This window comes from Nicotiana sylvestris, chromosome 6, assembly GCF_000393655.2.
Source record: "Nicotiana sylvestris chromosome 6, ASM39365v2, whole genome shotgun sequence".
NCBI lineage: Eukaryota > Viridiplantae > Streptophyta > Magnoliopsida > Solanales > Solanaceae > Nicotiana > Nicotiana sylvestris.
In genome coordinates this window covers 112668042-112680375 of record NC_091062.1, presented here as the reverse complement: position 1 = coordinate 112680375, position 12334 = coordinate 112668042, and the positions used below count along the sequence as shown (strand labels likewise).

Here is a 12334-nt window from a genome sequence, read left to right as displayed (position 1 = left end):
ACACTTGGCTTGACCAACTTCACTCCAAAGGCATTCCAGGTCCTTCGTCTTTTTCTGTAACTGAAGTAAACGAAACATTGCCTCAGAAGATAGAAGAAAAAACACGCACTCCCTTGGAACAAAAATTACCTGCTTCTCGAGGTAGCTTTCGTAGTTTAGACTTCGACTCGCCTCATACTGCAAGTGTGCCAACTCGTCTTCCATTTCATCGCAAAGAAGCCTGAGGGATTTCTCCCCATCCACGACTTTTCGCAGCCTGGCCTCACGACGAAGCAGCTCAGACTTAAGCTTGTTAAAAGCCTATGAAGGAGAAACTCGATAAGAGAGTAAAAATTGCAAAAACTATAAAACCAATACGATCGGCCAAAACTCACCACAGAGTAGAGTCGCTGAGCTTCCTCAAAAGTCGAGGGCACATATACTAGTCTGGATCCATCAACCCCAGTAGAACCGCTCCTGGTTGGGATACGGTCGCTCGATATATGCGGCCCCTGGCTTCAAACATCCCTCGAAGTACCTTCGACGGGAGAAGAAGTCGGAGGTAGATAACCCTCATTCCTCGAGGTACCTTCGACGAGAAAAGAAGATGGCAGCGGAAGAGGGACCGTTTTTCTAAAGCCAGAGATCTCGGGTGCTGCATGCTCAGCTGATACATCCTCTTTGAGCCTCCAGGCTGGACTCGTCTTGCTATAAGCATCGTCTCCCTGTGAAGGCCCTTTTTGCTTATTATTATTATTATTATTATTATTATTATTATTCCTAGACCCTGAAGCTGACGATCCTTCTCCATCTCCAAGAGGGCACAATCTTGCCTCAAAGAACTCCCCAATTCCTACGATGACAGAGTTAGTACGTATAAAATGAAAGTGCCTTTCAAAAAAGAAGCAAATCTCATAGCACGTACCGTGGTGTTTTGCCTCCCATCTACCCTTAGACGAGTCTCTCCACTTACGTTCATCATAAGTCGAGTGGGTCGCCAACTTCCAAGACCAATCCGTCAAGTCGGGGACCTCGCGTGGCATCCATGGAATTGCTATAGAAAGGGAAAGAAAGGCGCATTTACGGGTCTCGCCTCTGCCATAAGCAAAACAACGAAGGCACAAGTGTACCCCTTACGTGTAAAATTCCATTCCTTGGGAAATTGCAGAAACTCCGCAGGGATAATGTCAACAGTCCGTACTCGTACGAATCGGCTCATCCATCCCCGATCCCTATATTCTTCATCATCGACAACAAAGGGCCTGGTGGATCAGCATCGTAGGGTTAGCAGGCCTCAGTGGTTAGAAGACCGGTACAGCCTGATGAGATGACTAAGAGTGAACTCAAGCCATGCTTCCTCCAAAATGACTAAGGGTTAGAAGACCGGTACAGCCTGATGAGATGACTAAGGGTGAACTCAAGCCCTGCTTCCTCCATAAAGAATCTCATCATCAATACTATCCTCCAAAATGACGGATGAACCTGTTCCAAGGTAGCCCGATACTTTCTACAGAAGTCGAGCAAAACCTTATCAAGGGGACCCAACGTAAAGAGGTACGTGTATACGTTGAAAAACCCCACGGCATGATCCATGATGCTCTCTTATGAGAAAGGCACCTGCAGTACTACCTTTTCCCTCTATCCACAATCTTTCCTTACCAACTCAAGGTGCCCCTCTCCTATTAAAGAAATAAACTTTGAGGCATACTCCCGATGACCCTGAACATTGGGAGGTTTTTCTGACGAAAAGTCCCCACTCGAAACAAAATGTCCCGAGGTTGGCTCGCCTGACACCGGCGGCGCACCACCAACCAAGCGGGAACCAGAGGCGGAGCTTCCTTCTTCCTACAGAACAGATCCTGCGTAGCAGCCATACCTGTGGTAAAATTAGAGAATTGGAGCGGGAATTTGAGCGAGAGCTTCAAAGTTAAAATGGTAAAGGACCTAGAGCAGACAAGAAGAACTCTATGAAGGAGGATAGCTACTCAGAATAGCGAAATCCTCAAAGGAGGGAAGACAAACCTATATATAGAGCAAGCGGTGACTGTCCGCCTACCTCAAAGGCCAATTAAAAATACTGACTAAGACATCATCACTTTGGGAATATGTACCGACGGCATCGACTCGGTCGTTTCGTAACCATGTCATACGATTAATGCTGTCGTACGACATTTTGGGGATCAAAGACCCCCACATCAACCTAGCCTTGAGATGGTACCCGATCGCGAGGATTTTTGCTTCCATGACTGAAGGCTCTAAGGATCCATTGATATCATTACAAGTCTCGAGATAGTGCCCGATCTCGAGGATCTCTATCAAAAAGATGATAGGCTCTAAGGAGCCATTAATATCACTATGAGCCACGAGATGGTGCCCGATCTCGAGGATATCTGTTAAAAAAAAGATAAGCTCTAAAGAGCTACTCATATAAGCCTGACTTCGAGGTGGTACCCTATGTCGAGGATTTCTGCTATTGCGAATGCGGGTCATTCACCCGATTCTCTAGCCCTCGAGCTACCTGAGCCCGAGCCAATTTTCACTCGAAAACTACTAATAAAGCCTTAGGGCTATTTTTCGCCTTCGGATCAAGTTAAATGTCCTCTCGGTTACTTTAATCCAGGGGCTATCCGAGTCCAGGCGTACCCTCATCCAGGGTCTATCTATAACGCCTTAAGGTTATCTTCACTCTAAGTTCAAAATAAGTTTTTAGGTCGCCTGATCTTGAGCGAACTCTCACTTGGGGACTGTCTTCGAAATCCTAAGGGCTATTTTTATTCTCATAGGCTCAAGCAAATTATCCCTCGAGGATTATCGACGAGGTCTAAAAGGCCTAAGTTTTGTTCTAAAAATTGAGGCCTCACTCTCACTCAATTCGAAGTCGCCGGTTCCGATGACCTAAGTTTGTATCAAGTCAACCCGGACTTGGTCCGAGGAACGACAAAGGATACCAGGGAAAATCATATTTACCAATCAAAAACCAAGGAAATTCCTACGCCCAGGTCTGGTCTTTGGACCGATCGGCAAAATCACATGCTCCGATTCTTCGCAAACACAAATAGAAGGGAATCCGGCATAAATTAGGGACAAATTGAAGAAACACTTTTCATTAGTAAACGAGGATTACAAAAGCCCACGAAGGGTTCTTACCCATGGTTACAAAAGCCCACAAAGGGTCCTTATAAAGAAACAAAAAATAACAGCTAAAAGTCTAATCTACTCTCGAGGATACATCTTTGGGAGCTGTTTCTGCAAGAACCATTCCCTTGGGGACCCATCTAGACCTTCCAAACGATGTCTTCAAGAACTCCTTCCGAGGAGGAAAAGGACAAAGAAGCAGAAAAAGATGAAGAAGTGGCTGGGTGAAAAATTTGGCAAGTATGGGTCTCGTCAACACTACTATTGTGAAGCCACTTCTTGAGACGTTGTACCAGTGCGGGATGCAATAGTTAGTATATGGCATCGCTTCACTCCACGGAAAGCAAAAGAAGTGAAGCGCGCACCAGGTAGTTAAGAGAGATGAGCAGAAGTTCATAGTCCGCATGTCTTTTAATACGAAGATAATTTGAGATTTCTCTCTCATTATTTCGGGCCAACAACAACAACAACAACAACAACAAAAAACCAGTGCAATCCCACTCAGTAGGGGAAATCTCTGGGAAAGGTCCATGGTATAACTGATGAGAACACTGTCGTGTGATCTTATGGCCACGGGCTTCAAACATGGGAAATAGCATTGGATGAGGACGAAGAGAAGAAATGAGTAAAAGGCTGTTGAAGAATGATTGAATGAAGTTTTGGTTCAAGAAAGCTTCCATTTATAGAAAAGGTGGCAGCATAACCGGCGGCGCAATCAATGTCTTTGGAAAACGTATCGACAGGCGCAATCAATGCATGTTGGGAGATGGATTGGCGACGACATTATCGCCTTGAGAAAGTAAACCGGTGCTACATTAAATGTTCCTAGGAAAGACGTATCGATGGGACGTCTCACTTATTACAAAAACTAACGTCATAAGAATGACATCACCACAAGAGGCACGAGAGATCAGTGTCAAAATCGTTTCTTTTCATTTTAATCTAAGAAATGCGGGGACTATCTGGATACGGTAAAAATCAGAGGGCTCGATTTTATGATCATTAGGGCGCCTCGTAGAGACCACCCCTGGAAGGCTCGAAGTTTAGCTCGGAGTTCGCCCCTAAGGGTTCATAGTGATCGACCTCGAGGCAATGTAAAGCAACGGTTATGATGCACTGGCGGGAAGTTCCCAAGGCACATGATTAACGTTGACCTAGCCTATTAGGCTAGTTCAAGCCCGTACAGTGGCATTGAATGGTTGTGCCAACCTCATGTCTTTTTAATAAATGCACTTTGTACTATGTTATGATTCCTCTCATCTATAAAGGGGACCCTTGTCATTTTGTAAAGGGGATATACTACACACTACATCCAATACAAGAATATTCTCTGCTCTCTAACTCAAACATACTCTCTATTTGATCCTATATGCTTACATTTATATATCTATTACATTTCATTAATTGTTCTTCATTTATTGGTCATAAAGAGCCGCCATCAAATTTATCATAACTGTTAATCTTCCACTGACTGCCCTTAGCCGGGCATCCGACTCGACCTCGAGGCCCTGTATACGCAAGCTCGAGGCCCCAATTTCCAGCCATTCGATTTGATTATTACAATGTCTACAAGCTATTATCTTATTTTCTAATCTTTCACTTAGCATCTATTGCCTAAAAACTAGCATAAAAATAGATCACATATTTTTAGAACCACAAAATCAAAACTAATTGTTATTATCATTTTCAAGGTAAACAACAACATACACATTTATTGATCACAATACAACATTCTCTGCTCTTCTTACCTATATGTGCTCAACAATTACTCTATAGATTTATTGCTTGTTCATTTATTGTTCATTTGTTGTTCTTCAGTTATTGCCCATTATTAACCGCTAAAGGCTACCTTCGAGACCTTCATTGTCACTGTTTCTTCATTAATTGTTCATTGCTAACTACCTTAGCTAGACCTCGAAGCCCCTGTTCCAGCCAGCTCGAGGCTCAATCTTGAGACAACATTGGTTTGCATACCTTGTTCTCTTTACTTATACTTAGCATCTATTGCCTAAAAACTAGTATTGAAATAAATTACATATTTTTAAAACCACAAAATCAAATATAATTGACAATACCATTTTCAAGGTAAACAAAGAGAATAACGGTAACCCTATGAATTTGTAACATTAATTATTATGATTCTACTAGCCTTTTTTTTGAAATTTCTTATTTATTCAAAATAAAATTCCTAGAAGATCTTAGTTATCTTCTATAGTTAATTTAATTAAATTTGGTATAAACACTCCATGTGGGTAAGTTTCTACCGACAAAAGATTCACGGTTAACATTCAAGTCTTGATGAATCATAAGCTTATTAGGGCAAGTCTTATCTTAGATACCTAATCAAGCACAATTATTAAAACAAGAACGTACCATAAATAGCACCTCAACAATCCAAGAAAAGAATGGTCATCTCGAGATGCCTAAAAGCACTTTTAGATACCGATGATGCTAGGAATCTATAAGCAATGCAAGAGGACGTGTGCAGATATTCTACTCCTTAGAAATGAAGCACTGCAATAGGCAAGTAATGAAATAATAATGCTGGTTCAGCAGGCAAATTGTGATTTGGTGCCATTTGGCAGCAATAGTCGACCAGTATTGCGATCGTGACGTGAATTCAATGCCAGTACTTCCGAGTTCCATCTTCAATTAAACAGAAATTAGCACGGGTGACCTCCAATGGGATGGTCTTAGCGGAATGTATTATATTTTATGGTCTTAGCAAAATATATACTCCCTCCGTTTCAATTTATGTGAACTCATTTGACTGGACACGGAGTTTAAGAAAAGAGAGAAGACTTTTGATCTTGTGGTGTAAAATGAGTCACATATATTTTGTGTGGCTATAAATCATTGTATAAAGGTAAATTGTTTCCAAATAAGGAAATATGTCATTCTTTTTGGCACGGACTAAAAAGGAAATAGGTTCACATAAATTGAAACGGATGGAGTATTTTTTTTTTACTTGAACATCATAACTTTTTAATTTTTAAAATTTGAATTCTTGTTTGACAGTGAAAATTTAAAACTAATAATCGATTATTGTTAAAATTGTTTGAATGTTGATAATTTGTGCTTAAACTTTTAGTTCAGACGCAGATTTTGGTGATTTATTGTAAAACTCTCACAACTCTATTGTTGGACCTTAGAAAGTGTTGAAGAAGACAAAGTGGTTCTTTTAGATTTGGTGTTATTCAATTAAAATGGTAATTGGAGATTGTTTGTGTTGGTATTTGGAAGTTTTATTTCAAATTTGAGATCATTTTGAAGTAGATTTGGGGTAGTTTGATCGAAATTGAAGTTGCAAATTCGAAGAACACTTTGTTAAAACAACTCAGAAAAAGTATGTCAATCTGGTAGAATTCGATGAACAACCTACAGATATGTAGACAAAGTATAGCATCGACTCTACCGACCCGGTAGAGAAATCCCTAAAAAGCATAAATATGATAATCTAGTAGACTTCAATGAACAATATAACACGTTGGTAGCGTAATAATAGAATCAACTCTATTAAATTGGTAAAAAATCTTGAAAAATAAAAGTATGATAAATCCGGTAGACTTCGATGAATAATTTTATCCGACAGAAAAACCTCTGAAGAGCTTTTGCGAGTTCAGAATTATATTTTAAACACCACCCATTTTGGGACATTCCGCTAAAACCACCCGAAGAGCCCCTTTTGAGTCGATCACCCTCAATTAAAGGGGCTGAGAAGGGATGATACGAATTGGCCCGTTAAACTAGCCGACACAGCAACAGGTGTTGCTAGCGGTCCTCCATCAAACAGAGAGAATAGCCCCACTTGAAATATGGAAGTTTGAAGGAAGTTGATTGCTTCCTCATCATACAAGAGGGAAAACCGAATCAAAAGAAACAAATGAACCCTAGATACCCTTAAAAGGAGATTTAAACACATGTTTAAACTGGGGAAGATGAAGATTTAAACTGGGGTAAACATATATGATAGCTTTATAGAAGGCACCGGGGAGAGGTGAACCCATCCGATCATCTACAAAGCAATTCTTTCACCCGATTATACGGTATACATCGTAAACAATTTTATCGTAATCGGTTTACTCTCTTTACACTGTAGGGAGTTCCGGGAACACTCAAATATTTCCCTCGGAATCCCAGTTCCTTTTTTTTTTTGGGCTTATGATTCCCTTATAATTGAATTTAAAAATGTCACAACAATTTTTAACCGACGAAGCTGAATAGCCTCTTTTCTACGGTTGTAAAGGATTAGTCTTTTACTAAATTTTACACCTCGACCAAGTTGGTTTGGAGCATTTCTGCGGATGGAGCACCACAATTCTTTTATTTATAGTTCTGCTGCACCAGTGCAAAGATGTATACCGGCAGTTATGCCTTAAACACACTTCTGTAACATTCAGTTGCAAATGGATTTTGAGGACTGATTGAACCAAAATGTACTAGTAGTATTTTAGAGAGTACCAATAATTTTTTTGATGGGTAGAACTAAATAAACACAATAATATAGACAGCAAAAAGAATTATGATTAGTTTAAAAAAAAAGTAATAAAACTAGGGTTAACTACAATAATTATTTTGATCAAGAGAATAATAACAATAATTTATTAGGGTTCAAGTGGTCATCAACATAGAGAAATGACCAAATGATTTCTAATGTGGTTTGATACTGGATTACAATAATTGAAAAATATTACCGAAAGTCAGTCTTCGCCCATAGTACATGGGTAAATGATAAACGCAAATATACCAATTTTTTAGGAAGAGTGCACAGATGCACTCAATAAATTTAGATCATGGGTTTTTACTAAATGAACTTGTTAACAGTTTGTTTGCCCACAAAAATGGACAAACACAAAACTCTTCGGTGCTTGTCAATGTGCTCTAGGTTTCATGAAATTTATGCCCAACAGTTCAGGAAAAAACACAAAGCTAAATCTGAGGCCTGTTGATGCAATGAGTTAAAGCAACATTATTAATATTAATTATGAATATTGGACCTAAGCATTATCACTGGGTTTGTTGTTGTCGTTGGACCTAAGCATTATCCAAACAACAATTTCCAAGAAACCAATTTATACTAATTAAGAAACAGTAAATTCAGCAAAACGCAAAAAGCATTGCTTTAGCACTTCATCGAGAAAAAACAAAATTCAAACTACATTTCCAAATATAAAATTCCAGAGTTTACTCGTCATAATTATATCAAAATGATCCTCAAGATGACATCCTCAAAGCAAACTAACATAAAATTAACATAATATTACCATCAGTTGATAATTAGCATTCAATCGAGAGGAATCTCGACATCACCATCATCAATCTCTTGCTGCAAATCCTTAGGATCCTTCCCATCTACCGTACAACCAACTGATACACACGTTCCCAAAATCTCCTTCACTGTTCCAGTCAAATCCTTCGCCATCGATCTCGGCTTCATCACCTTAGCGATCTCGATGACGTCATCGAGAGAGATGTTACCGTTATGCTTGATGTTTTTGGTCTTCTTACGGTCACGTTCCGGCTCCTTCAACGCCTTGATGACTAGTGCGGCGGCGGAGGGAACGACGGAGACTTTAGCTTGACGGTTTTGGACGGTGAGTTTTACAGTGACTCGGAGACCCTTCCAGTCCTTGGCGGTCTCCTTTGCGATGTCTTCACCGATTTTTTTAGGGGAGAGACCGAGAGGACCGATTTTTGGAGCGAGTGAACTCGCAGCTCCGACTTCACCGCCGGTAACTCGGACGAAAACCTCGACCACCTGAGATGGATCGAACTTGGGCGGCATTTTGGCAGTCAGGGAATGGGATTGAGCTAGGGTTAAGGTTTAGGGTGTGCTCTGTAGAGGGAGTGGCGAGTGAGACGAAACAGAACATATAAAAGTAGGGTTTTTGCAGAGATACCGATGAAATGTCTTGGATACCCTTTATGGGCCTGCATGTATTGCAATACTTGGGCCAAATCACTTCATAATGACAATTAACCTCTTTGGGCCTGTATGTTGCATATAAAGCATTCAGTATTTCGGCCCAAACCATAATTCTCTCATTTGGGCTTTGCCAATATATTCGTCAAAATAGCACGGGCTAGTCAATTTTCAGACTGGTAATTAAAAAATAGCCAGCATTTACAAAATTATTGAAAAATAGCCACTATTTTGTTGTAACACCAAAAGTTCCAGCATAATATACTGGAGATTGGAGCACATATGTATGAACTTCCAGCATATTATGTTGGAACTCCAGCACACGGAAAGTTCCAGCATAATATACTGGAGATTGGAGAACCTTTGTAGGTTAGGACGTAGTCGAGTCCGGGGGTGAGGCTAGTTCGATGGAGTTGGCCTTAGACTGCTGGTGGTCAATGTTGTGTTCACACTATCCTTCCGTTTTTCATAGCATCGGGGGTTTATTTTCTGGTTTTATTATTGCATTTCAACTATTTTCTAATTTTTATGATGCTGTTATTATTTCTTTGATTTCTGTTTGATGGTACCAATATATTATCCTTTTCCTTCGCTCCCTTCCCTTCTCTTCTCATCTTTTCCGTCTTCTTGAGTCGATGACCTTTCGGAAACAACCTCTCTACTCCTTCGGGATAGGGTTAAGGTCTGCGTACACACTACCCTCTCCAGATCACACTTTTTAAATTTTACTAGATCATTGTTGTTGTTGTTAGAGCACCTGTGTATGGACTTCCAGCATACTATGTTGGAACTCCAGCACATTATGAAATTCCAGCATGTTACTGAAAGTTCACATGTAAAAAATTCAAACTTCAGCATATTATGCTGGAATATTTTCGGATTTGAACAGTATTTTTATTTAAATTTAGGTTTTAAATGAAAAGTGACTAAATTTCAATTACTTTTGAAATGGTGACTATTTTTCAATTACCACTTGTAAATCTGGCTATTTTAGAATTTCTCCCAATATATTCAGAAAGTTTATCACTTATCAATGCTTTGTCAAAACGCACAAATTTACACGGAGTGCCCTATTTTAACACTGCTATTAAACTTGTGCCTAGTTTTTTTTTTTAAAAAACTTATTCCAGTTTTTAATAACAACAGACTAACAACTTGTTTGGATGGTTGTTATCTGTTGTATTGTATCGTATTGTTACTAAAATTTTATTGTATCGTATCATTAATTTGTCGTTATGTAAGGGATTAAAAATGTCACTTTATGAAACGATCGATTTGGTGTGGCCGCATCGTATTCTTATTTTTTTCCCTCTCATATTGTCCTTCCTTATTATTAAATAATCTCATTTTATCTTTTATTCTACCTTTTTATATAATAATTCTACGTCGTACCTTACTTTTTAAAAAAAAAAATATTGCAAGTTTATTCTTCATATTGTTGGTGCATGACATCATGAAACGACGACAAATAATACAATCTATCCAAACATTGTATACATCAAAACGACATAGTACAATGCCATACAATATAAAACTATACAATAAATTATGAAACGATATATTGTTAGTAATCTGTATTCGAATATATATTCAATAACCAGTAGCAACATAAAAACAGAAATGTAGAAGAAATAGAAAATTAATCCGAGCCCACTAAATTCACTAGTACCCGAGGTTTAGGATTATTTCCTCCCGGGATAGAACATATTACCCTCACTGGTGTAGCGATACTTCAAACCCTAGTGATCAATGAACCCAAAGATCAGCAGCAAATCACACTTGCTGCTTTCTTTTTGTCAAAAACAATGCAGAAGGAAGAAGGAGAAATCAGAATTTTTGTAAGAAAATCTTAGGGAAAGATAATGTATTTATAGCCAAAATATTGGGTAATACCGAATATGTGCAACACTTCATGTAAGACTGCAACTCAAAATGGTTATTTTATAAAATGACCATTTATTCAAATCGCAAAATTTTAAATTCTAACAGGAAATTCAAAATGCACTTAGATTTTAAAGTTGCAAAGACTCCAATTGATGTGAATCTTGCACTTGCAAAAAGTAAAGGCCAAAGCATATCACAATTGGATTATGTTGTTGTGTTAGGATGTTTAATGTATATCACGAATTGTATTAGACCAGATATAGCTTGTGCTATAAGTAAATTAAGTCGATACATGAGTAACTAGGTTAATCTCATTGGATGACAATGAAACGAGATTTGGGATATTTAAAATATACCAAAGACTTTGCTTTGTATGACAATAATTATCCTGCAGTGATTGAGGGATATTGTGATACAAATTGGATCACTGGTTCAATTGATTCTAAATCCGCAAGTGGATATGTAATCACTATTGGTGGAGGAGCAGTATCTTGGAAGTCGTCCAAACAAACTTGTATTGTCCACTCTACAATGGAGACTGAGTTCATAGCCTTAGATAAAGCCGGTGAAGAAGCTTTAATAACTTCGAAATTTCTTGGAAGATATTCCAGTTTGACCCAAACTGTTGGCACCAATATGCATACATTGCATTAGTCAAACGGCAATTGGAAGCGGTGAAAGCATTAAGTATAACGGTAAATCTCATCATATACGACGAAGACATAAAACCGTTAGGTAGCTGCTCTTTAGGGGGGTTATCACAATTGACTAAGTAAAGTCAAGCGATAATGTGTCGGATCCGCTTACAAAAGGTATAATTAGAGAGATAGCTGAAAGATCATTGAGGGGAATGGGACTATGGGCCAAGGACAAGTCATTATGGTGGTAACTCTACCTAGAAGACTAGAGATCCCAAGATCTAGGTTTAAGGATATCAAACAAAGTCATTAATGACGGTTCAACATTGTCAACAAAAATTTTGGTACATTCTCGTGATAAGACAATGTTTAGTACCAAAGATAAAATATTAAGGCTTTTTAATGGTTACTAAATTTGATACGGGATATATCAAAGAGTGTATCTATGAGATGACACATTTAGGAATCACCTATATAAGTGTGAAGTGTTAGCCGCTTCAAGGAGAATTTTGCAAGGCCAATTTTTATGCACTTATGAAAACAGCTGGTACTCATTGCTGAAACGAACACAACAATGAGAACCAAAAATGATTAAGGATTGATTGTGTGACTTATGGTTGTCAGGTATACACCAAAGCTCGATGGTTCAAAGATATCAAATCTACCGATTGACCGAGTATATCCGACATAAGTTCACTATGAAAAGTTCAAAGGAAAATCTACTTATCCAGATGCGATTAGTCCTTACTTGTAAATTTCATGTCCCGGGCACTTT

General features: G+C 38.8%; 1 protein-coding gene across 1 annotated transcript; it reads right to left on the bottom strand.

Moving 5' to 3' along the window:
* Positions 1-8210: 8210 nt before the first annotated feature.
* On the bottom strand, positions 8211-8970 carry LOC104222228 (large ribosomal subunit protein uL11). Its single transcript, XM_009773441.2, has one exon. It carries the CDS (start codon positions 8897-8899, stop codon positions 8399-8401), a length of 501 nt encoding a protein of 166 aa, XP_009771743.1. The 5' UTR covers positions 8900-8970; the 3' UTR covers positions 8211-8398.
* Between the last annotated feature and the right edge of the window lie 3364 nt (positions 8971-12334).